This window comes from Capra hircus, chromosome 19, assembly GCF_001704415.2.
Source record: "Capra hircus breed San Clemente chromosome 19, ASM170441v1, whole genome shotgun sequence".
NCBI lineage: Eukaryota > Metazoa > Chordata > Mammalia > Artiodactyla > Bovidae > Capra > Capra hircus.
In genome coordinates, this window is record NC_030826.1 from 20,755,937 (window position 1) to 20,783,651 (window position 27,715).

The 27,715-nt window shown below is 41.2% G+C and overlaps 1 protein-coding gene across 3 annotated transcripts in view; it reads right to left on the reverse strand.

Moving 5' to 3' along the window:
* The window catches only part of SSH2 (slingshot protein phosphatase 2), a 243,713-nt gene that overhangs the window by 54,482 nt on the left and 161,516 nt on the right, over nt 1-27,715 (reverse strand). For all 3 annotated transcript variants that reach the window (XM_018064358.1, XM_018064356.1, XM_018064357.1), the window contains 2 exons: nt 6,745-6,848; nt 647-711 (listed from right to left, as the gene is read on the reverse strand). In XM_018064358.1, coding sequence (XP_017919847.1) covers nt 647-711; nt 6,745-6,848 — 169 coding nt within the window. The remainder of the gene's footprint in view (nt 1-646; nt 712-6,744; nt 6,849-27,715) is intronic.

Genomic DNA, 27,715 nt, shown 5'->3' on the forward strand with positions numbered 1-27,715 from the left:
TTCTTAACTGCTCCCTTATGCTTTCCCAAGTCTCTTGCGGTTGAAATTATTTTAACATTTAGAGGTGCAATCCCAACTTTGGAATTTTATTAATGAGAAGAAGATAAAGTGAATGATCGATCTCAGCTTTAGCTCTACCAAAGCTCACAATTTTTGGAAACTATCCACAAATTTCTATTTTTAATACATGCAGGTGACTGTTATGGATTTTAGAGGGGTTGTTCTCAAAGTGTGATTCCTGGACCTGCAGCATCAGCAATATTTGTAAACTTGCTAAAAATTTAAATATTACTGCCTCCCTCTCCCCAAATCAAATTCTTCAGGTGGAGTCCAGCAAATGGCAGTTTAACAAGCTCTGCAGGTGATTCTGATATACTCTAAAGTTTGAGCATCACTGCTTCAGAATGTGTGAGTTATGGTCAGTAACTCACAAACTGGTGCTCAGCAAGTCTTGGATCATCAAATTATTTCACATTATTTCAGATTAGCTCACATCCCCAATTACATTCTAAGCTCTTTGCTGATGTCATTCTTCTTTTCTAGTCCACATAGTTCCCAGCACTGTGCTGGGACATAAAAATGACTGTTTAATGTTTGCTATCTTAGCCTTTAGAAGAAGAAAGTTATAATAATACCACTAACTTACCAGCCTGATGTTGTCTTCTGGGCGAAGTAATATGAACATTGCTTGGAGATGCTGTTGGAGATCACCTGGTGAAATTTACAAAACAAAGGATAATTATTCTCCATTGTAATGTTAAGAGAGAGGATTCCTTCTACCCTAATAATTTGTGTAAAAGAAAGTTCTGGTTCGCTGAGGGGCTCTAATTAGACAGAGAAACTGAGTGTCTTTATATGAATGGTGGACTGCATCTCCATACATTCACTTTTAAGTTTGTACTACATTAAAATTTGCTTTGTGTTTGTCCTAGCTGCACTTGAGACCAATCACAGTTTTGTACCATGACTGATGTTGATGAGAGTGATGGGCAGAGAAAGCACTGGCTGTGTTTTCAGGGCCACAGAAGGTGGAACTGAGGGAATCTTGAAACTGAGGTATATGGTATGTAGTGTTAGAATCATCCCTAACTTAAAAAAAACTAACCATTTTGCCATTCCTATTTTTGTAACTGTAATATTCAGCTGCAAAAATTATAATTAAAAGGATTTTTAGATTCTCCCTGGGATAATCTCAACAGTTAAAACTGATTTCCACATTAGTAGCTGATATTAAAAAGACAGTACTTCTTAAATAGGCTTCCCAGATGGTGCAAAGGTAAAGAATCCGCCTGCCAATGCAGGAGATGCAGGTTCAGTCCTTAGGTTGGGAAGATCCCCTGGAAGAGAAAGTGACAACTCACTCCAGTATTCTTGCCTGAAAAGTTCTATGGGCAGAGGAGCATGGAGGGCTACAGTCCATGAGTTGGACATGACTGAGCAACTGAGCACACACTCATTAAATACATCAAATCTTGGGAATTCCCTGGTGGTCCAGTGGTTAGACTCTGTGTTCACTGCTGAGGGCGTGGGTTCAATACTTGGTCAGGAACTAAGATCTTGCAAGCCACATGGCACGGTCAAAAAAAAAAAAAGAAAAATGCATGTGTGTGTGTACAAATACAGCAAATCTCAAGGGATATAAATTCTAGTGAACATATCATTAGGTGCTTTAAAATGGTCAATCATTATTTCAATCCTCACTAGTTTTTATACGTTCTATAAAACTAAGTTGAAATTTCTTTGTATCAAACTATTACAGATTTCCTCATATCCCCTACTGTACTAGGAAATCTGAAGCTTTGGCTGTGTGTCAGTCGCTCAGTCGTGTCCAACTCTTTGCAACCCCATGGACTGCAGCCTGTACCAGGCTCCTCTGTCCATGGAATTCTCCAGGCAAGAATACTGGAGTGGGTAGCCATTCCCTTCTCCAGGGGATCTTCCCAACCCAGGAACTGAACTCGGGTCTCCTGCATTACAGACAGATTCTTTACTGTCTGAGCCACCAGGGAAGCTTTGGCTAGTATAAGATAATTAGATAATGTGCTGTCATAAATGAAGACAACGAGAGAACAAAAAACTTCATTCCTGCCCAACCCTTTTTTGAGAGTCTGAAGTGACTAACGCAGCTGCATGACCACAGATGCCAGTGTAACCTGTTCTCACACTGGTCTTGGAATCTCCATACATACTTTTCCTCTAGGTAACTTCATAGCTATTAATTATGAGATGAAATACTGATATGTGCAAGAAGTGGAGAGAGATAGGAAGAAAAAAAAGTAGGCTAGCAAACAGACGTTGTCTGTCCTGTGGATCTTAGGCGCCCTGACTAGGGATGGAACCCAGACCCTTAGCAGTGAAAACGCAGAATCCTTACCACTAGACCACCAGGGAATTCCCCTCTTTTGTTCTCTTAAAGAATAGTTTTTTTGCCCTTTCCCCCCATTTTACTGTTGGCTTCTTTACTTCTTCTATTGAAGAATCTTTCAACTTTCAAAGTTAAAAGAAGAGTCACTATGTTTGCCCAGGTTCATTCTATTATACTTCAAACCCAGAGACACAATATAAGTCTCATGTGCAAGAACCAGTGTGGGTTCATAGCAGAAATCCAAGAGAAATGAAAATATGTGTCCACACAAACACGTGTACACAATGTTCACAGCAGCATTACTATATTAGTCCTCAAATGGAGGACTAAATGGAAAACACTCAAATGTCTATCAACTGATGGATGGATACATAAAATGTGGTTTATATCCATACACTATGGTATTATTCTATCATAGAAAGATACATACTATCACATGGATGAATCTTGAAAGGGGCCATGTCTCAAGTGAAAGGTGCCTGTTTCAAAAGATTGTTTATATGGTTCCCCTTATACGGAACACCCCTATAGAGACAGGATGTAGCTTAGCGATTGCTCAGGGATAGGAGAGAGGGTGGGGGATATAGGGAGGGACTGCTAATGCATACTGGGTTGCTTTTTGGGGTGACGAGAATGTCCTAAAATTAGATTGTGGTGATGGCTGTGTAACTCTGTGAATACACTGAAAAAAAAAATCACTGAATGTACACTTTAAATGGATAAATTGGGTGAATAATATAGTATTTATGTCTCAATAAAGCTGTTAAAAAAAGAAAAGAATGAGAGTGGGGAGACAAAGTGTTAGGTATAAACAATGAAGAATGCCTACAATTACTAGCTATAATTGAGGTAAGCAGCTCAGGCTTTTTAAAAACTTAAGTTTTCCTTTTGTTCTATGAAGACAAATAACCTGAGGAAAGAATTTTCAGGATGGAGAACTTCCAGAGAAGAAAAACATTTCTGGGCAAATGATCAGTTCTAAGTCATATCTGACTCTTGCAACCTCATGGACTACTATATCCTGCCAGGCTCCTCTGTCCATGGGGTTTCCTAGGCAAGAATCCTGGAGTGAGTTCTCATTTCCTCCTCCAAGGGACCTTTCCGACCCACAGATCAAACTTGCGTCTTCTGCCTCTCCTGAAATGGCAGGTGGGTCCTTTACCACTTGAGCCACCTGGGAAGCCCTTCTGGGTAAAGAGTAGCGTAAATCCCCACTCCAGCTACTACTGGCCCGAAGATCTAGCTGGCTTCTCAGAAGGTTCAACAAAGTCAGGGAGCCTTACCCCTACAAAGGGGCTGCTTCTGCGAGCGGGGCATATAGAAGCTCAGGTTTGTTAGTGGTGAAAAGCACTGCCATGAACAAAGTGGGCGCTTCCTACTAGGAAACCGTCCTTCACAGAGACTAACAGAGGCAACACACCCAAACCATTAATATCCCTTTTCTACATTTTGTTTTCATATATTTCACTGCTGGTAGTGACGTTTTAGATTTGTTTGATTTTATAGACTTTTGGCTGTTCCTCTTTAAAATGTTAGCAGACACTCACTTATGATATTGCCTTTTGATTACAAAAAAGTACTTGGACATTTTTAATGAAGTCCAGATAAAATTTTAACTAGTTCGAGAAACATGCAGAAGAAAGTACCATGAGACAGAGGAAGCCCCAGTTTTGCAATCATCTTTTCAGTTATTGTGGACCTGGCCAAGGGAGCTCCCAGCTTATGTGAAGGTCTGGCTCTATGAGCTGCATTTATACTCACACTGCCTCATCTGTTCTGGTCTGAATCACAAATAAAGTCCATTCAGTTTCTGTTAAATCTGCCTTTCTTTTTGGTATAGAGAAAGCTCAGTGGACAAGGTCAAGTAGAAACCTGGGTGGCAGCGACCCCACTTACCATTACATGCCACAGAGCAATTTAACTAACATCTTAGTCAGACAAGCTGGACTTAAGCCAATATTTCATCTTCTTTTTACTGTAAGTGATAAATATCCACAGCAAACAGAAACACAAAGCTCAACTGGGTCTACTTCCTCTGTGCATTGAAGTTTTGGGGGTGTTTTTTCGCGTGCCTCTTTTAAAAATTTTCCATGGCTGGGGTTATGGTAGGAGGATAATACTGTCCAATGAGCTGGATTATAATTCTGAGCTGCTACGTTTTGAACTAGATGAAGCCCCAAACAAGAAGTAGGGCAGCCACTAAAATAGCCGAGATTATCTGGACTGGAGATAAACTCAACTACTGGCTCAATGGGACCCAGGATTTCTGGTTTCCACCTCTGACCTACACACTCAAGGTTTACAGTCTTCTTTGTTCTTTTTTAACTAATGCTAATTTCCTCGACTCCTCAAGGTAATACGCCATCCAAATGGCCTCTTTTGGACAATAAGCAAATACTCTTTGTGTAGCACTGATTGAGGTTTCTCTGTTGTCCTGAGGACAACCAATTTTTATTTTCCCCCCAAAATGATACAAATTAGACTTGCTATTTAGAAGAGAGGCATAAGGCTGGTTATCTTCCTAAACTATGGATACTGTATACCTGGAGACCTCTCTCCTGAGACAAACTTTCTTCAATTATTTCTTAACCTCACCACCACAGATGCACCTAACTCTAGAGAAGTCTAAAAAGTAAAAGTCAAGTCAAGTCGCTCAGTCGTGTCTGACTCTTTGCGACCCCATGGACTGTAGCCTACCAGGCTCGTCCGTCCATGGGATTTTCCAGGCAAGAGTACTGGAGTGGGTTGCCATTTCCTTCTCCAGGGGATCTTCCCGACCCAGGGATTGAACCCGGGTCTCCAGCATTGTAGACAGACGCTTTACCATCTGAGCCACCAGGGAAGCCCCTAGAGAAGTCTAACATATGGAAATATAAATGCATCTACTGTTAGTGGGTGTGATATTGTGATTTATAATAAGAAATATATTTCATCTCTGTCCAGTTCGTGGCATAGAGTTCGTAATATTATTGTAATTTCTTAAATGATGGGAGCCAGGAAGATATCTTCTGTTATGTTAATGACCTGACACTCTAGGAAAGTACCTTGGGATGGGGGCTGGTTGCCAGGGGAAACAACCATGTGATCAGAGGGTTGGAATTTCCTTATCTGGGGAGGGAAGAGGGACTGAAACTTGAATGGATTACCAATAGCCAATAATTTAATGACGTCAGTGTAGTGAAGCCAGCACAAAAACTCAAAAGGGCAGGGTTCAGAGTGCTGCTAGACTGAGGAACACATGAAGAACGGGGAGCACGCACACTCAAGAGGGTACAGAAGCCCAGTGCCCCTTCCTAAATATCTTGCCTTCCACATCTCTTCCGTCTGGCTGTTCTGAGTTATATCCTTTTATAAAAAGCCAGCATCCAGCAAGTAAAATGTTTCTCTGAGTTCTACGAGCTGCTCTAGCAAATTACACAATCCCAAGGAAGGGGTCACTGGAACATTCAATCTACGACAAGTTGGACTGGTGACTGGCATCTGAAATGTGGGATAGGGAGGGGCGGCCTTATACAATAGAGCCCTTAACCTGTGGAATCTGACACTACCTCCAGGTAGACAGTGTCAAAAATGAGTTAAATTGCCGGATACCCAGTTAGCATCTGAGAACTGCTTGGAGGTGTGGGAAAAAAAGCCTCATATCATTATTAAGTGAAAGAAAGTGAAGTCACTCAGTCGTGCCCAACTCTTTGCAACCCCATGGATAGTAGCCTGCACCAAGCTCCTCCATCCATGGGATTTTCAAGGCAAGAGTACTGGAGTGGGTTGCCATTTCCTTCTCCAGAGAATCTTCCCAACCCAGGGATCAAACCCAGGTCTCTCACATTGTAGACAGACGCTTTACCATCTGAGCCACCAGGGTGAGGAATATTAGCAGGTTATTTCAAAATCAGAGCATTGTACCCATACCTAAGTGAACATTTATTTGATGACTCCCTGTTTCTATATGTCTTCTGAATTACATTTTCAGTCTTTTTAATATGAACACAGTGAAGACATAGACTCTGGTATTTAAATATGTGATATAATAACTCTTGTTATCACAATAGTGACACTGAATTTACTTACATCTGAACATCTTTTAGCTGATTACCAAAATCTTACTCAAGAAATCACATTAAGACGTCATTAACGTCTTTTTGTACCTTATTATTTTTCCAACAAAAATTTATCGAACATCTACTTCATGTATACGGTATTCTGCGAAGTGCCAGAAAAATGGTCTATGAGCACGAAAGAAAAGTGATTACAGCATAGTACAATGCTTTCTTTCACTATTACAGAACTGCTGGAGAAATGGCAATGGAGGTAGTCAGTCTTCTAAGACAAAACAAAAGGCAAAGAAGCCAAGAAAAGGAATGGCATACACGGAGCTTTACCTGCATGCTTGTTGCGTCTGTGGCTGACTCTCGGTGTGGATGAGCCATTTCCCCGTGGTAGAAAAAGGGCAGCACCTTTGACAGTTAGAAAGCTCTCGCTGATGCTGCAAGGAAAAGAGTACAAATGAATAAGTAAATAAGTAATATAAGGAAGAAAAACGAAACAGCAAGATGAAGACTGACTTGGGGATTATTTTCTCTTTCCTCTTCTAAAGTTCCAACCTCATGGGACGAAGTAAAAATAAAATCAAAAGAGACTCTGATAAACAACAAGGTATTACGTATGGGCCAGGGAACTATATTCAATATCCTGTAACAAACCACAATGGAAAAGAACATGTATACATATGTATGAATCACTTTGTTGTACACCAGAAACCAATATGACATTGTAGATCAACTATACTTCAATTTAAAAAAAGGAAAAAAGAGAAACTCTGGTTACTCACAGTCTTGTCTACTACAGACAATTCTTCTGGAACAAAATTTACACTATGCTACATACATTACATAGTAGCAGTTAAGAGGGGAGATTCTAGAAACAAGGGTAAAGGGCCTGGAACCAGACTGCCTGGGTTTGAATCCTAGCTCTGCTACTTCTTACCTGAGTGAGTTTAGAGGGCCTAAGTTTCTTTAGCTATAAAAGAGAGATTAATAAAACGAATTGAGCTTCTTGTGAGAAGTCAGTAAGAATAAGAAACTTCTTGGAGTGGTGCCCTTAATAAATATTAGTTTAACAACTCATAGATCTATGGTTGTCAATAATGGTATTTCAACAGTGTTCTAATCAGATGTGAAATGTGTTGTAATACTTAGCTACCAACAATGGATATAAGTTTGCAAAAAAAAGATTTATAAGATTTAAAACACACACAAATCACACTAAAGTGTTACTCAGAATTTTACTTTCATAAACTTGCATTTCCATAGCGTTGAAAAGGCATAGTGCACAGAAAGTATGTTCACCTCACAGAGTGTGCCTTGGGTATTGATATGATCCTTCACGTGAATGATAGCTCAACAGAGAAGGAGCATTACTGCTTAGAGGCTATTCAAAGCACAATTATTAGTGGGTATCCACAAAAAAACCAAAATTGTATCTGCATTATTTCATATCAACAGACTAAGCCTTTTAATGTTATCTACAGAATTCAAAAAGGACAGAACTTATAAACCATTAACAGTAAAGTTTAGACACACATAATGAAGGATTCCAAGACTGTCTTTGAGTACTCCAGTCAGGGTTAGTTAATGTATTGTAAATTACACTGCTCTGCCTATTTGACATTTCTGCTTGGAAATCTAATTGGCATTTCAAATTTACACTGCCAAAACTAATCTCTTGCTGCTGCTGCTGCTGCTAAGTCACTTCAGTCATGTCTGACTCTGTGCAACCCCATAGACGGCAGCCCACCAGGCTCCCCCATCCTTGGGATTCTCTAGGCAAGAACTGCAAATCTGATCCCTGGCCACATCCACCCAAGTTGTTTAGGACAAACATATAACAACTATTCTTGGCTTCTCTATGTCTGACAATATATATCTAACCCATCAGCAAGACCTATGAGACTTGAATTTGTCCATGTATCTCCATCACTACTCTGACAATGGTCCAGGGCACCACTGTTTTTCACTTAGACTGCTATTTGAAAAGTTTTCTTTTAAGGGTTTTATTACAGAAAATTTCAAATCGATTCAAAAGTAGAGGTAATAATATATGAGCCCCTGTGTTCTCATACATTCCAGTTTCCATTCATGGCCAGTCTTGTTTCTTCTATACCTCTGCCTCTTTGTCCTGACCCTGAAGTGAAACTAACCCCAGACATTATATCAGCAAAAAGCCTCTAAACTGGTCTGTCTGCAACTATTTCTGTACCACCACTATCCACTTATCAAAGAGCAACCAGAGTGCTTTAAAAATAAAATATATGGATACATATATCATACAATATCACCTCCCTGCTTAAAACCCTCCAACAGCTTCCCTTTGTATGTATAAATAAAACCCAAGGTCCTTAGCTGGTCCTTAGCTGGGACTTCTAGGCCCTGTAACAGCTGATGAGTTACTTCCCTGGTCTTATACCATCTCCCTTTTTCTCTACTATGACCTGGGTGCACTAGCCTTCCTTCTGATCTATATTTCAGGCCCTTCTCGGGGCCTTTGTGCTCTTTGCTTTCTACTTGGGACACTGTTCTCCTGGCCTGTCACCATCTACGTCACAGCTCCATATCACCACCTCCCCCAGTTCCAGCATACTCTATCCTGTTGTTCTGTTTTGTTTTCGTTCAGGATATTTATTATAAACTAAAATTATATGTATTCACTTATATACTTGATTGTGGTCAGCTCCCTATAATAGAATATAAACTCTATGAAGAGCAAGAGTTTTATTTTGCTCAGCACTGTATCTGGAAACAGTGCCAAGCATGTATCAGGTACTCGATAGATACCTGATGAATAAATGAATCATTCCAGGGTTCTTCCCCCCCGCCCCTGCTCCCCACCCACACATAGTTTTTTCTGACCCATCACTGCAACAGGAATTGTAATTTATTGTAATTCAACAATAAAATAGAAATTCTGTAATCTCACAGGCTAAAAAAAATTATTATAGAATTAAAAATATGTGGCATATTATTGGACTGTAAAATATAAATGTTTGACAAGAAAATAATTGGCACATGAAATTAAATCATCTTTATAATGTCAGTTCTTTACTTCATTTTATCTTTTAATCATGTGGTGTGAAGCTGATAAACCTCTGAGGTAACTTGCCAAATAGATTCAAACTTGTCTTCTAAAAGCAAAGACTCCACAGACGCCACTTTAAAATTCTGCACGCTGGCTGGGAGGGGCTGCCTTTGTTTTGTTTTCATCTTTAAATAAAGCATTGCGCTCTTGTGGTCTGTTGCACAAGTTTTGTCTCTTGTTACATTCGTGGTGTGCACATGTCACCCTGCTGCAGGTCACTCTGTTTCACTCACATTACGGGAACAACCTAAAACAAAATGTCTAAGTGACAGGATGAGTGGGGTACACCACAGACAGGAAATGACATTCACACTTCTGCCAACACAGCAACTGTCTGCTTTACTAAATGAAAATATTTTATAAAAATAAAGGTAACCAGTCTACCTATCAGCAGGCAAGTTACAGCCGGGGGCATTTTGGTTTCCAGTACACAAAGTGGTCTCTACATCGAACACTAAAGAAGTATATTTGTTGAGAGCTTATTTCAGTCATTCCTTTTGTGAGACAAAGGTACTTTCTCTTTGACAAACACACCAACTTCCTGGTTTTTAGAGCTCTGGAATATTGCTCTTAGATACATTTGTTGCATATGCTTTAAAATATATCTAAGTGCCCTTTTTCAAAATGTACAAGGGGGGAGTTGGGGTGGAGGACAAGAGTCTGTGGTTAACTCAAAGCTACCAGGAAAATTCCTGATTATAAAAGAAAAACCAGGAGTCAAAGTCACGATTGGTAAAAGGGAAAAGATGCCGTTCTATTAGAGTCTTTTATACAAATCTCAATAAACTGTTCTGATACAACAAAATGCACAGCAGATCCAGCTGGGCTGGGAGCTGCCCTAGTAGGTGCAATGTAGGCCCCCAGCCCCAGAGAGTCATGGCAGATGCACTCTGGAAGGTATGATCAACTGTCTTTATTCTGTGGTCTCAAATTTTGACTCCCCAGTGATCACAAAAGTGGCATAAAGGGGACAAAAGTGTTGTTCACAAGGGATCAGGAATGAAAGTGTGGCTAATTACAAAAAACCCTTCTCATCACCAAAAAAAAGTCAAAGTTCTATAAATGCTATCAAAGATGGGATGGTAGCATGGTGGCACAGAAGTGAAAAAACAAAATTTGAAACCACCAGAGTTTAGGAGGATCAATTTCAACAGAAAATTAAATGCCTTATTTGCATATGAAGAAACTAATATGTAAATTTAATCACATGTACTTCAGTGTATGGTAAAGGCTGAGTATATCTTGCTAGGGTAACAAGAGACTCATTTATGTAAATATTCATCTTTCTGAAGCAGCTGGCTGAAGATTCAATCAGCACAGAGTTGGTCTCTAAAATGAGAAGAGTAGGTGAAAACTTTTATATGTTTTCTGAACTGACCAGTTCTCTAGAGTCTGGCCTAGGAAGAGGATTCCTCCAGTAAATTCTATGGAGCCAATATAATTACAGATGCCCAAGTTAAACACAAACTTCAGAGGACTTAACTCCTATATTAAGGAAACACAAGATAAAGAACACTCTCTGAATCGAAAGATGGAGAGTGAGTAACTGCTTGATGAGAGAATGACAAGGATCGTCTTTCTAACAGTGACAGTGAAGTTCTCCAGTCTTTATCAGGGATACAACTGAAGAACATCTACTCGTGTCCTGCCCTAAGATCACCTGCTCATCAAATGGAAAATCATCCCTTGTTTGACAGATGAACTGAGCTACTAATAGCTAACTTGAGTATATGCCAACTGTATGCAAGGCACTGAGCTAAAGCACTTCACACTATTTTGTTTAACCTTCACAACAAGGTTACTTGGGTACTATTTTTTACCCTCAATTTACACATAAGAGACTGAGGGGCTCAGAGATGGTAAATTATCTGCCCAAGATGATACAGCTGGCTAGCAATCCTCTGAGCCAGGATACAAACCAAGGTTTGATCTGAAAGTTCACGCTCTGAATCAGTCTTTACGATGCCGTTCTAGTTTTATGATATAGTTTACGGAAGATGAAACACAATGTCTTCCCTACAGAGCTTTTCGACAGAACAGATTTTAAAAGCAGATACATAAGTGAAAGCAAAGGACAGAAGTTCATTCAGATCTCAGCTCTGCTCCTTCCCTTTCTATTCCCTGACCAAGGCCACGAACAGAAAGACTTTACTGAGGGGAATGGAGAACATCTGGCTGAGAGATGAATCCAGATGGGCTGCACAGTAAAGAAAAGAACTGGGCATGATGGCAGCATTTTTAGTCTCAAAAACAGAGGAACAAATCCTCTGCTTTAAATAATTCGGGGAAGCACTCTGTGCCAATCCCTCCCAATCAAAAGCACTTTCCAAAGCATGAAATTTGTGAACTGGCAGTTTCTACTCCGCAAAGTGTAGAGAAGGTCAACTAAGGGAAAAAAACACTTAACTGTTTTGAGATTAGAATAAATTTTTGAGGAATGTGGCCAGGGTGGTCAACCATGACCAGCAGGAAGGCTGGTCAAAATAAAGGAAGCAAAATAAAGCAACACACCTGCAAACTGCTACATGTGAGTCTGACAGACATTATTCTGTTTTACATGTAACACACAAGATGAAATGAATCATTTACTATGGGAAATCAAGTTTCATATAGTGGGTGTAATGCTTTCACTTTAACATTAAAATGAAGAAAGTAGATTTTCACGTTTATAATGTTTCTAATGCCAAGTTCTTGAGTTTGCTTGGCATTTCTGCCTAAAGCCAAAACTCATAGGTAAATTATTGTGTAATACTGAAAGCACAAAATATAACTGCACAAGGTAAGCTGTTGGCATTTATGTGAAATTCAAATACACATAATTTTCCTGAACTGTTTTATATTTTTATCTTGAAGAATACTCATTTATGAGAAAACTATCAAATACATTTCATTCTCATAACAACACTCTCCCTTTCCTGATTAACTTTTCTTTGCTTATTTAGGTGTTTGATTTTCAGATTCAAGGTACTGGGCAGCCATGTCAATCCCATTAGGTGGAAAAGAATTCATGTCCCCAATCAATGTGACCACATCACAGAGAAGGTAATTTCATAATAAAAGTTTCAAATATCAGACCAGAGGCCAAATGACTACAGAGCTATGAATACTAGCACTTACTGAAAAAGTCTGGCTAAATTCAAAAAACAGGAAGGGAAAGTCATTGTTGCTTGATGGATGACACATGGCTACAAAAGTCAAAAGCAAACTTCCAGGTAATGAGAAAAGTTTGATTCTGTAATCCTAAAGAAACTGAAATTACAATGAGAGAAAATCCAAACCCAAACATTGTATGTACTATTCTCTGTAAATAAACGATCCCCAACCCAATCCCCAACATACAGGTGGTAAGTTCCAGTGACAATGTTGGAATGGCAATGGATACCTGGAACTTTCTCCCCACCCAGCGCATATAAACTCCCAGACACATGCCTGTGAATGCAGCAGCAGGATTTTTTTCTCCATCAGCAGATAAGCAGAGGCTGGCGTATGTTAGTAAGCCAATCACTGGCAAAGGGGAGAACAGCTTATGGCTCCAGTTCTTATTCACTAACTACAACCATCAGACTGTTTCAGTCCTAGCTAGTCTTCCACTTAAAACTCTGTTGCACAATGCCCAGCACAAGTACCTTCAGATGCAGCTATTTACCCGTCTTTCCTACTTTTCTACAATCTAAGAAGGAAAAAAAAAGGTCTGTTTGTTCAAGGCTGAGGAACAAATTCCATCAGGACTAATCTTCCTGGTCCTTTTCCTACAGATCATAAATTAGAGGGACCCCCGCCCCACCGGATATTCCTTTTATCATTTTGAATGTTCATTTACTGATAAGATCTTGTAACTATTTCATTCTTGCCTCAAACATGTGCATCTCAGAAATGTCCAGACAGAAACACAATCTAGGATCAACAATTTTACCACTGGCCATACAATTCAACCTTCCCATTTCTAGATATGGGGGTACATCTGAGTTGCCATTTGTGGTTTCTGGCTGACAAGCAATAATAGAGAGCTCTCCTGCCTAATGTCACCCTAGTCACCTTTTGGGGATCTCCCTCAATGTACCTAGTCATGGTGACCTTCCAACTCTGGAGCTGCAAGGGGCCTTGCAGGATGCATGTGGATTAAGCCTGGCCACCTGGAAACTGCCTCCTGAATCTCCCACAGGCGACCCACGTGAGTAAGGAAAGTGGGGGATGGTCACATTCACCATGGGGAGAGTGGCAAGGTAGAGACTAGTCTATGCCTACTCTGGCTTTTCCTTGAATGTCCTTGGCTCCTGCCTGTTTACTAGGTTTGGTCTTCCGGCCTCCCATCCACTAGGTAAGCTCTAACACCCTTCTCGGAGAAGGCGATGGCACCCCACTCCAGTCCTCTTGCCTGGAAAATCCCATGGACGGAGGAGCCTGGCAGGCTGCAGTCCATGGGGTCGCAAAGAGTTGGACACGACTGAGCGACTTCACTTTCACTTTTCACTTTCATGCACTGGAGAAGGAAATGGCAACCCACTCCAGCGTTCTTGCCTGGAGAATCCCAGGGACGCTGGAGCCTGGTAGGCTACCGTCTATGGGGTCGCACAGAGTCGGACACGACTGAAGCGACGCAGCAGCAGCAGCAGCAACACCCTTCTAAGAAAAATTTTGCTGAAGATAGTTAATATTCACTTCTGAGCTTGCAAGAGAGAATCTGATATATCAACCTAAGTTCAGAGAATCCAACAACTTGCCCGAAGTCACACAGTTAGGTAGCAGTGGCGCACAAATGGAGGTCCAAGTCATCTGAAACCCAGGGCAGCACCATAACCCTTATCCTAAGTTAGAGGTTACCAAAATAGGACACATTTGATGACTTAATCATCTGAAGCAACCAGCAGCTAAAAACACATGGTCAGTTTATCTAACGAGAACAAAGGCAGGATTTCACTGCAAAGCCTGGTGTGATATACTGGCTCGATTTTTCATGGTATCTTGAGGACAAAAGTTTAGGTCTGAACAGGGAAATATTTAGACATACTCCCATGAGGCAAACACTTTCATGTAGTTTCTTAAAGTTGCTTCTTTTTCCTTTTTCCTTTAGTATGTTTGTTGGATATCAAACATTGCTTTAAAAAAAAAAGAATAAAAGACCATGAAGCCTAGGCAGGAGGGCAAGCAAGTCGACATGTGAAAAGCAGTGGCTGCCTGCCTAGCCCTGGGTTCCTCTGCAGTCTTCTCTCAGACCAAAGGTATGTCTTTCTAGATGCTGTCTGCTCCCATACACACTTGACCTCCTGGATTCCAGGGATCTAAAATGTTTAGCTGTCAGTTTGGATTTCTGAAGTACTACCAAGTAATGACAGGTCAGAGCTGGAGCACCCTCAGAGAGGGTCCAGGTCATGGCTCCAACTGGTAGTAGGTGAGCCTAATTTAGCACATTTTGTGAGTCCAGCACACACATAAAATCATTTTAATTTCTGGGTACATGGAAGAGCAGCCACTCTCTCCAGCTCCTCCAGGCAGCCACTGCTCCTGGACTCACACTGAGCATTCTTGCCCCCAAATACTTCTGAGTGTGAGCTAAGACTCAGAGACCAGGACTCATGACATCACTGCCGCCTTCCAATCTCTGTCCCTTTGCAGCTACTCTAGCAAGTCTCAGCCTCATCTCCAACAGCCATCCGTCAAAAGTCTACCCACCCCTGCTCAGAAAAATAAAAACAAACACCCCTCTCCACACCCCCGCACAAAAAACCCCTAGGTGCCTATGAAAGGAGTTGGTTTCAGGCACTTCTGATGACTGACAGTGTAGAGGGAGTTTTGTTTCCAAAAGGTGCTCTGAGGAGGAGGGGAGAAACCACCTCAGCTCAAAGGAAACCATTTCTGTTACAAGCTGAATTAATAAAACTTATCAGTGCTGTGGCCCAAAACTCTAGACTTAATACTTCTCTTTTAAAAAGGTAAAGCTTAAAAGCTATCTGAACCAAAAACGAAATGACCTTAATGGTTCTTTCTCAGTATGTAACATGCTGGATGTACTTATGGGTCACCCAAGAGACATGACCCACATTACCTAGCACCAAATTTTAAAATAGTTGGGGGGATTAAACAAAACATAAGGAGATTAACTCAGAAAAACTGCTCAGCATTTGAAATATCATTTCATTTGCATGATTCAACAAATGCTTTTCCAGGTATTTAAAACACACCTGCAGAAGGAATGCAAGTTGGGCTTTTAAGCACTTGGCCAAAACATCAACCCCTGCTTTCTGACAATTTCTCTCTCACTTTCACATAAAGCCTCTTGTGAGGCTCAGGGTACCGTTTACTATCTGTTGCTGTCACCTCCTGACACCCTTGTCACTGTCTCTAATTCACTCCTTACCTTGCTCAATCTTCTCTCTTTTCACCCTGCTTCCCACAACAATCTTAAGAGATTCCTTTGTTCATACAGATGAACATCCAACAGCTTTGTCCCCAAATCTCTCTCCTCCTCTTGATCTTCAAAGACGGTCACCTAGGCTCCATTTAAACTTCTAATTCCCAGAATCCCTTTCAAAGGCACTGGATTTTTTACAGACTTGATTTCAGAAATCAAACTCCCAGTTACTGACTGCAACCCCCTCTCTTGCGACCTTCATGTGTTCACTCACTCTTCAACCTGGTGGAGACTCTGGCCCCTTGATTCCTCAATTTCTTTCCAAGTCATCCATCTCTTTTTTGGCTTTTCTTCCTTCCCCAAGCAACCTAGTCCCGTGTCTTATTTCCTAACAGGTTTCCCTTCCATCTGTTCTTTTTGTTCCTGACTTCCTTTCATAACACTACAGCTTAAAATGATAGTATTCTTTGATGAGACTTATTTATGATTATCTGTATGCTCCTTGAGCAGGAACAACTGCCTTGTTTAATATTCTCTCTTCAGAGTCTAACAAAGTACCTGACATTAAGCAGATGTGCAATAAATATATACTGAATAAATGAAAGGCAGCCCCAAAAAATGCTTAAGGAGATTATGAAATCGTGCTTCTGGATGCTAGGGCACATCCATGGCCTCAATGACAGAGGTGTCAGAGATGACAGCAGCAACAGTGAGTTGACTCAGCTGGGCAGTTAACACCTACAGATCCACTCCCACCCCCCAATTTCTTCCCCTGCCTGCTCCAAACCCTCCCTGCTCTCAAGTCCCATTGCACATATGGGACTGCTACTATGCTTTCTTCAACTCTCCAGTTAACCTAGTCTTTTATACCATCAAGAAAATGGAGGCTTAGCTGGTGTGACTGCTCCCAACTAACTTCCCTCCTCTGCAGACTTATCTCCTTTCTCTGACCTGAGAGGATGATGCATCCAGCTGTCAAAAGTCAACCTGTTCACCAGCATCCTTGACCCCATTTCCTTGTCTCTAGTTGTATCAACTGGTCACCTCTCTCGAGTGACTTCTCCTTAGCCCAGAAACATGCTCAGCTCTGTTCTTTCACATCCTTAAAACAAAACCCTTACTTGCTCTTATGTTCCTTTCTAAGTTCTCTTCCTTTATTACTGAAATTCTTTAAAAAAGGAGTCTATACTTTCTGTCTCCATTTTCTTCCACTGCAGTCATTTTTCCTACCACCACCTTGCTTCTCTCCCACCTCTGAAAGTCCTCCCCATCCAAGTTTGCCAGTGATTTCTTGAGTGATAGATCCCAAGGACAAAAATCCTTTAGTCTTAGCTTAACACCAGTTTCTGCTTTTCATTAGCACCTAGAGCCCTGACAGGCACTAGCAAATCATGTTCTCCTTTTTAAGAGACTCATTCCTCTTGGCTTCTGAGACACTGAATCCCAGTTTGAGATCCTCTGCCAGATATCCTACCCTACCTGACTCACCTCTCTTAGAACAGACAGATCGTCTGACCATCACAGGGCTTTGAAACTCACTGACAACTAATTATACTGAAAAATCAGAATTTCCAGCTTCTCTTGAAAGATCAGAAAATCTGAACACTTATGTCCACATTCACAGCTATGAACAACTGGCCACGGCTGAGCAGTGGCTGCCCCTTTGGACTTCACATGATGGTGAGTGCTATGGAGCAAAACTGAGCAGAGTAGGAGAGAGGGCTGCTGTGTATATCTGTGCTATAAGGTATGCTCAGGGAATGTCTCTCTGATAAGGTGACATTTGAGCCGAGATCTGTAGGAAGTAAGGGAGGGAGTCGTGTGGCTGTTTAGGAAAAGAATATTAAAGGCAGACGGAACAGCAAATGCAAAGGCTCTGATGTGTACTTGGCTGGTTTGGACCACAGCAGGGAAGTTAACAGCACTCAAGTGTGGTAAGTCAATGACGTGTGGAAGAAGACGAGACCAAAGAGACAGGGAAGGGCAAGCGACACAGGTCTCAGTGTCCCCACTTCATATGGGATTCGGCTTCCAAAGCACTCCAACGGAGATCTTCTTTGGCTAGTCAAATCCAATGGACGCTGGTCAGTCCTCATCTTTCTTGATCATTTGACTTTGTTGATAATCTTCTATCTCCGCTAATAGTCTCACTTTCTTAGTACGGCTACTATGCTTTTCGTTTGTGGGCTCCTAGTCTTTTCCAACCTCTTACATATGTCATCTTTGATCATTTCCTTGTCATGTCTCTTTCTGCTCTGTATATACTCTTCTGATGCCTTCTCCAGCCCACCCTGTCCTATAAAGGATGCTCCTGACTAGTTATCTTACTGATAGATAATAAATTACATTACCCTAAAACTTGAAAGCTAATGCAACAAAACCCACTTATTACCTCACACAGTTTCTGTGGGTTAAGAGTCCAGGAGCAGGGCTTCCCTAATTTAGGTCCAGTGGTTAAGAATCTGCCTTGCAATGCAAGGGAGACTGGTGAGATCCTGGTCCGGGAAGATCCCACGGGCCTTGAAGCAACTAAATCTGTGCACCACAACTACTGAGCCAGTGCTCTAGAGCTCACGAGCTGGAACTACTGAGCCCACAAGCTGCAACTACTGAATCCCACATTCATAGAGCCTGTACTCCACATCAAGAGAAGCCACCGCAATGAGAAGCTGGTGCACTGCAACAAAAAGAAGCCCCCACTGGCTGCAACTAGAGAAAGCCCAAGTGTAGCAACGGAGACCTAGTGCAGCCAAAAAATAAAATACATAAATCTTAAGGAGAGAAAAAAAAAAGAAAGAGTCCAGGAGCACACCAGCTGGGTGGTTCTGATTCAGGGTTTCTTATGAGAAGGCAGTCAACTGAAGCCTAGTCTGGAGGTGGGAAGATCTGCTTCCAAAACTGCTCCCTTATATGGATATTGACAGGAGGCCTCAATTCTCTGCCATGCAATGGTCTGTCTGCTCGAGTGACCTTATGACATGGCAGCTGTCTTTCCCCTGTAAGTGATCCCAAGGGGAACAATGCAGAAGTGCAGTGATTCATGACTTAACCCTGGAAGTGACACCCCATAATTTCTGCAATATCCTATTAGTTACATAGATCACTCCTATTTAATGTTGGAGGGAACTATACGGGATGCAAATACTGGGAGCAAAGAATCGCTGGGAACCATCGTGGAGGTACCTCACCTCCCAAATGAGTTCTCTAGCTCAGATTTATCACCAAAGCCCCAGATCTGTACCATTGGCTGTCTAAAAAAATGTCACTCAGTCAGGTCTGACTCTTTGCGACCCCCAGGACTGTAGCCTGTCAGGCCCCTCTGTCCGTGGAACTCTCCAGGAAAGAATACTGGAGTGGGTAGCCATTCCCTTCTCCAGGGTATCTTCCCAACCCAGGTCTCCTGAATTGCAGGCAGATTCTTTACCATCTACTATATCACTGCAGATGGTGACTGCAGCCATGAAATGAAAAGATGCTTACTCCTTGGAAGGAAAGTTATGACCAACCTAGATAGCATATTCAAAAGCAGAGACATTACTTTGCCAACAAAGGTCCATCTAGTCAAGGCCATGGTTTTTCCAGTGGTCATGTCTGGATGTGAGAGTTGGACTGTGAAGAAAGCTGAGCACTGAAGAATTGATGCTTTTGAACTGTGGTGTTGGAGAGGACTCCTGAGAGTCCCTTGGACTGCAAGGAGATCCACCAGTCCATTCTAAAGGAGATTGGTCCTGGGTGTTCTTTGGAAGGAATGATGCTAAAGCTGAAACTCTAGTACTTTGGCCACCTCATGCGAAGAGTTGACTCACTGGAAAAGACTCTGATGCTGGGAGGGACTGGGGGCAGGAGGAGAAGGGGACAACAGAGGATGAGATGGCTGGATGGCATCACTGACTCGATGGACGTGAGTCTGAGTGAATTCCACGAGTTGGTGATGGACAGGGAGGCCTGGCGTGCTGCGATTCATGGAGTTGCAAAGAGTCGGATACAACTGAACAACTGAACTGAACTGAACTGAAATAGCTATTATTTCTTGATGATAATGGGAACAACTTGGCCATTACTTCACAAACTTTTTTTGGCGAAAACCTGGAATCAGGTATAATGGCATGTCCATCAGAATGCTCTGTTAGGGAGTTCTGTGATGGAAGCAGAAGTTGGTGGAAGTAGTTTGGTGCTGGCTCTGAGTGTACTATGAAGTAAACTTGCAGATGCTGTAATGAGCATTTATTGAGTTCCCATCTTGTGCTGGGCATGGTGCCTGGCACTTTACAATCACTATCTCGCAATAACTCCATGAATAGAAGTTATTCTTCCCATTTCACAGAAGAAAGAAAGGTTTGCAGGATAACTTCCCTAAGCTTACCAATTACACAATCAGCATGACAAAGCAGGGGTCGAATTTTGGCCTGTTTCCAAGTTATGTTGCTTTGCTTTGTGTTTTGCAACTCTGCTCCACGGCTTCTTTAGCAGTCTGAGTTCTTTCTTTGCCTGTTTTGTACAATGCAGGCCCACTGCAGCCTACCTACCAGGGTACTGGCAGGGTTCCAAGAAGTAACTCAAATTATCAGAAAACCAAGGTTTTATGTTTTGGTTTTAAATTAAGTAAGTTCAGTGGTACTTTACTACAACCTTACAAGTAATTCTCAAAATTCACTGGCCAAAAAATTTAACCCAGTCTGTAAAAGAAGTCTATCATCTTGCTTGTCTAACCAGTTCTTCTCTAGTTCTCTAACTTAGGCAAAGAAAATTAAATTATTTGCCAACAGACACTCTTTTTTGGGGAGGGGAACTGTGCCACATGGCATGCAAGATCAGGATGCCACAGGCATCCTGCGCCCCTTGCAGTGGAAGCGTAGAGTCTTGACCACTGGACTGCTAGGGAAGACCCAGCAGGCACTCTTAAAAGTCCCTCAAAGATAGTGATCAAATAAAGATACTGATCAAACTATCAAATAAAGAGAAATAGAGAAAGGCATGTCACAAGTACGCTGACTCCTCTTTTAAATCTTCTCCTTGGTTTGCTTTACTATCCACTGTACTGTCTGATGTTTTAAAGTCCTTGGCCAAATCCTTTTATTATATTTGTATCTGTTTCAATGCACATTACACAGCCTCCTGGCACACACAATGAAATCCAGGAGGAATGCTGTTACCAGTGCTTAGGTTCTGAGACTTAACAAAAGCAGTTACCTTTTACTGACTAGTAATACTAGTGGTGATCATGAAGGAGTGAGAGGTGGGAGAGAATGAGAAGGAAGAGAAAAACACAGCAAAAGGCCAAAGTTCAAAGGACAATTTAAAGAGCTGTTAAAGAAATGGGAAAAGAGAAAGCAAACAGCAGGCAGTCACCTTAATCAACTCATATTTTATAACAGATCTCATGCTCCCTGTTTCCTACAGTCTTCCGTCTTACAGAATCATCACAGAATTGTACCACCCAATACAGATGAAAAACGTACCCTATTTTTTCTTGCAAATTTAATTTATTAAGCTTTCTTGATACCTGATCTAATTTTAATAATTTTTCAAATACACTAGATGTACCTTTTTGGATAAACTTAGAAAGAAAGCAATGACCTATAGCACCTTCTTCCTTATTTTCCAGATAGCATTCATGAGAAATCAGAGGGCTAGGGACTAAGAGATCACACAGTGGTATTTTGCAATACTCCAGTATGCAATATGAAGCAATGAGAATTCCAAATATTTGGATTTGAAAAAGAGGAAAATATTTAAATCAAAATGATCCAAGAGTAAATTTAAATTTCATATGTGTTTAAATGTGCTGGAGGGAAAAATGATAAATCATCACATACCTGCTCCAATACAGGAACAATCCTACACCAGCTGCCTAGATGTTTTTAGGTACTGGCTGAGTTAGGTCACAGAACTACCCCATGATGCAACTCAGGACACAGGAAAACATAAGGAACAAAAGGAAATGATTTCTAACTGTCAGGGGCAATTCTCTTGCACAGTGATTGGAAGGAAGCAGCAATCCTTTTATCTTCTAACATGGCAACAAATAGTTAGCAAGGCTATATGTAAGTCTTGTGGACTTTTTCAGTCCTCAGGGGACCCTACATACCATAGAGGGCTACCCTTTAAATATCTACGCACAGGGGACCACAGCATGTCTAACAGAAAGGTGGCTGAAGGTACTCTTTTTTTTTTTTTTTTTAAGTTTTCTTTCTAAAAAAGTAAAATTAATTTTTATTTATTTATTTGGCTGCGCTGGGTCTTACCTGTGGCATGTGGGATCTAGTTCCCTGACTAGGGATCGAACCTGGGCCCTCTGCATTGGGAGCACAGAGTCTTAGCCACTGGACCACTAGGGAAGTCTCTGAAGGTATTCTTAAAGGTGCAGATTTTTTTCCCCCTATTATGGGGGCTGTATGAATTGAGCCTGGTAGGTTACAGTCCAAAGGGTCACAAAGAGTCAGACACAACTGAGCACACGTTTATTTATATTTACGATAAATACTGATATATGGACTAACTTGTTCTTTTATTTACTGTTTTTGCTTTTCTTGTATATTTCCTTTCTTCCCATCTACCATGGTAAAGAATATATTTTCTATTTTACATGCTTATCTTAACATTTTAATAAATATATTTAATGCAGCAAATCAGTATTTCTAGTTTGTAGATATGTTTTTTCCTACTCCAGGCTGCCATGGGATGGGCACAGCAATGTGCCTTGAAAATCAATATACTTTAAAACAGCAGTTTTTAGACGTTAAGAAAATTTAAAAGCCTACACATATATATCTCACTTTTAAAGATAAAAGTTGGATCTTAGCCACATTCTAAAAACTACTAGGATGTAGGAAAGGAAAATAAGAGAACTAGGACTCACTGACAAAATGCTGATAAGCTGCAATGCCCTTTCGGTAACTCAAGACCAAACACCAGAAGATGAGGCTGGGATCAGGGGGAAGAAAACAGGGAAGTGGCTTAAGAAAAAGGATATAACCAGGCAAAAAGCTATGCATGTAAAGAATGGGAAGGTAACATGGCAGGAGTGAAAATGGCTATTTGTAAGAATGGTGGCTTTGAGGTGGCAATTTCTTTTTGCAAATATCTTTTTACTGATTCTTATCCTGTGTTTTTAACTTTAAAAAAGGACCCCAAAAGGGAAGGGAGAGGGCAGTACAGGAAAACACACCGTGGGAACACAGTCAAGCACACAGATGTTTTGCGTAAGCTGTGTTTTCAGACATCTACCACTGTAACGAGACTTGAAAAAGTCAAGCTGTCGTCAACAAGTTCTCTGAAGTGATGGGTGGGGCTTGAGAGAAAGTGAGCTGTGATGAAACCAACAACTAGTACCCTCAGGGCTGAGAAAGCCGCAGTTTCTTAGATAAGTTCCTCATTTATGAGCCACCTCTGCCCCAAACGCTTTGCCATCAGCAATGTTTGCTAGGCAAACAAGGATGACCCAAGCTGCCCTTCTGTCCATTTCAAGTGATCAAGGTTCTTTGTCAGCAGCACCGCTATTTCTTTGCAGTGAGAGCTTCTCTCTCTGTGGTAGAAGAGAGAAGGCACAACCTACTGTATAAAAATCTGAGTGGGAAGCAGGCTGCCCTACTCCTTCCTTCTTGTTTCAATTCCAAATAAAAATGCTTATCATGTACAGAAAAATTTATGTAAAGGCAAAGATAATACAATCGTTCATTTGTTCCACTGCCTTGCTTTGGCATATTGTTAAACTTTGTTTCTGTTTAATGAGATGTATATTCCTAGGTCTACACTCTTGGCTTTTTTCGTGTGTAAGGCAATGAAAGTTCACGCACACTGCTTTATATAGTGCCCAGTCTTAATACTATGTATGGAGTATTTAACAAATGTGATCTGAAAATGACAATGGAAATGATGCTAAAGACTCATGTCCACTTTGAAGGCTAATGAAGTATGAAAGTCACTCACTATAAAACCTCTGAGTAGCACTGACGTATATGCACTAGCTGTGTGCATACTCAGTTGTGTCTGACTCTTTGCAACCTTATGGACTGTAGCCCGCCAGGCTCCTCTGTCCATGGAATTCCCCAGGTAAGAATGTACTGGAGTAGGCTGCCATTTCCTCCTCCAGGGGATCTTTCCGACCTGGGAACTGACCCACGTCTCCTGTGTCTCTTGCATTTGCAGGTGGATTCTTTACCACTGAGTCACCTGGGAAGCCCAACATATATGCACTACCATGTATAAAATAAGACAGCTAGCAGGAAGCTGCTGTATAACACAGGAAGCTCAGCTCCGTGCTTTGTGGTGACCTAGAGGGGTGGGATCGGGGTGGGAGAGAGGGAGGCTCAATAGCAAGGGTATATATGTATACTTGTAGGCAATTCACATTGTTGTACAGTAGAAACTAATGCAACTCTTTAATGCAACTATTTTTCAATTAAAAAATTAAAAACCAAAACCAAAACCTTTTCTCTGGTGTCTGTGTGTACACAGGCTGTGTGAGTGTTCTTCTTTGCAGCCTTCCATCACTCCTGATGCAAAGAAGGGAACTTCTATTCACAGAACTTTCAACGTGCAGAGTTCGTACAAAGTTCTAGCTGGTATTCTGTCTTGAACTTCCCTTTTCTGAGAAGTTGAGTGTGCTGGATGGGTTACCGTCCTGCATCTGCCCTCTGAGTGAGTTCACTACAAAAGATTTTAGAAACTTCTTATTCAGGCACAGTAGCCTCTTCTAAGTCTTATGTGAGCTCCCTTTACTGCTGACATGACAATGGAGCTGATAATCTGTAGGTTTATATAAACTTGTTTGGCTAAAGCTACCCAAATTGCTCATATAATCTCACTATATGGTGGAAGAATAAGAGGCAGGGTTGCAGTAAATATGGACAGAGGTAAGTAGGTCATAGATTAAAAAGGTCTTATATGACTTGCCAAAGAATTTGGACTTTAACCCTGACGATGACAGAGATCCAAAGTTTGCATTACCAGAAAGATTCTTCTAACTATAGCATGGAGAATGGACTGGAAGGGGTTGAGACTTAGAAAGAGGGAAACAGATGTTACTTTAGTGTTCCACGCAAGAAGGAGACAAGGTAGTCAATCAGTGAGCTAACAGGAATGAAGAGAAGATGGATATCTTGGGGATATTTGTCTAGTTTATTTTTTGGTACAGATGGAAATTTTACTTAAAACTTATATTGTAAGAAAGTCTAAAAAAAGAAAGATTTGATATGTGCCAATTCCTTGCAATCTAAGAATATCTTTTTCTTTTGCATCTCCTGACTCTGCAGACAAACTCTTTCCTTTAACAAATCTCATTGCTTTACAGACTCTCACCCAGGAGTGTCAAAAAAAAAAAAAAAAAAAAAAAGTCTTATTTACATGGATATTAACTTTTATACCACCTGCTTCTGTCCAAACTTTTCTCAAAACAGGTTTGTTTTCTTTTTCTTCACTATCTCAACTTTCTCTTGTTTTACTTTGTTAATCCTCAGATTTAGAGATCAAATTTGCCTTAACCTATCTGCCAGCTGACAGCCCATCATCCTGCACAAGCCAGGGAAACTTACGGGCAATTCTTCCTCACGTCACTTTGTTATCACGCATGTCTATATCGTTTCCTGCCAGGCACCAAACTTCTAGCATGAAGGAAGAACAGCTGAGGAGAATGCTTTTACACAAAAGACTTCCCTCCTTCCTAATCCCCTACTCAACGGATATGACAATATACTGATGATATAGTCAGGGGTCAAGTTAAACGGAAGATAATGCAACTAAGTTCTAAAACCACCATTTTCAACCGATCATAAAGAAAGCAAGGTTAACTGTCTGCACATAATATAACAAGCAAAAAATGAATCAGAATCTGGAAGCTGACTTCAATCAAGAGAAGGCAAGTGAATTTTATAAATTCATCTGTATTACACTAGAACAGGACATCAGTGAAGAACTGCCAGGCCGGTAATACTAAATCTCTTTGGCTCTCAGTTAAATTAAGTTAGATTATTAAAGACAATATATAGGAAGACATATTAAGAAAAGGTGGCAAGAATACACAGAAGAACTGTACAAAAAAAATCTTCACGACCCAGATAATCACGATGGTGTGATCACTCACCTAGAGCCAGACATCCTGGACTGTGAAGTCAGGTGGGCCTTAGAAAGCATCACTACAAACAAAGCTAGTGGAAGTGATGGAATCCCAGTTGAGTTATTTCAAATTCTGAAAGATGATGCTGCGAAAGTGCTGCACTCAATATGCCAGCAAATTTGGAAAACTCAGCAGTGGCCACAAGACTGGACAAGGTCAGTTTTCATTCCAATCCCAAAGAAAGGCAGTGCCAAAGAATGCTCAAACTACCGCACAATTGCATTCATCTCACACGCTAGTAAAGTAATGCTCAAAATTCTCCAAGCCAGGCTTCAGCAATATGTGAACCATGAACTTCCAGATGTTCAAGATGGTTTTAGAAAAGGCAGAGGAACCAGAGATTGGCGACACGACTGGCGACAGAACTGAACTGAACTGATGAGAAGACAGCTCTCACAGATAATTAATCTCCTCATCTCTAAAACCAATAGTTGTGTAAAACATAGCTCTGAAGAACTTAAAAAGAATTTGTATTAAAGATGAACCACAGACTATCCAGAGGAAGTTTAGTTCAGTTCAGTTGCGTCCGACTCTTTGCGACCCCGTGAATTGCAGCACGCCAGGCCTCCCTGTCCATCACCAACTCTAGTAAACCTGGGGAATATACCTAAATCACAGTAAAGCTGCCATGTTGTAATAGCCAGCTAACTTTCTTATTTCTCTTCTATAAGTGGGATCATAACACTAAACAAGGTGTCAGACTAAACGATGATAAAAAATTGTGATGAGGTAGCTGTATTAAACCTTTCTACAAATAGATTTCCAGTTCTCAGGTCATATTTTCATTGACTTGGAAGAGGCAGCAGGGGCACACCTGGCCAGGACTCAGCTGCCCGGGATTTTCTGATCTCACTTGACACCTGGCTCGGTGCCACTGAGTCAGTTTTAGCACTTTAGGCAGATTCTCTATTTATAAAAGAGAAGGTTAGTATCTCACCTGCTGTATGGAAACATGTAAAGGTAGAGAGGAGGCAAATGCAAGGGACTCACAGGTGACCTAGAGTTCTTGCTCTGTCACCACTGAATTGTATAATATGGCGTGAGAGAATTATATTTCATTTTTCTCAAACAACATTATAAACTTTTAAAGTTTGTAATTTTAGGAGATTACCACTAGCAACTGTAAAAGCATTCCATAAGTTCAAGAGGAGATCACTTTATTTTTATCATATTAATCAGTCAAAAAGACCAACTAGGTGTTTCATAGCAGAAGTAACTCTCAAAGAATTCCCCTAAAAGGTTAGGTCACAACAGCACATTCAGTTCAGTTCAGTTGCTCAGTCGTGTCCGACTCTTTGCGACCCCATGAATCGCAGCACACCAGGCCTCCCTCTCCATCACCAACTCCTGGAGTTCACTCAGACTCATGTCCATCGACTCCGTGATGCCATCCAGCCATCTCATCCTCGGTCGTCCCCTTCTCCTCCTGCCCCCAATCCCTCCCAGCATCAGAGTCTTTTCCAATGAGTCAACTCTTTGCATGAGGTGGCCAAAGTACTGGAGTTTCAGCTTTAGCATCATTCCTTCCAAAGAAATCCCAGGGCTGAGCTCCTTCAGAATGGACTGGTTGGATCTCCTTGCAGTCCAAGGGACTCTCAAGAGTCTTCTCCAACACCACAGTTCAAAAGCATCAATTCTTTGGCACTCTGCCTTCTTCACAGTCCAACTCTCACATCCATACATGACCACTGGAAAAACCATAGCCTTGACTAGACGGACCTTAGTCGGCAAAGTAATGTCTCTGCTTTTGAATATA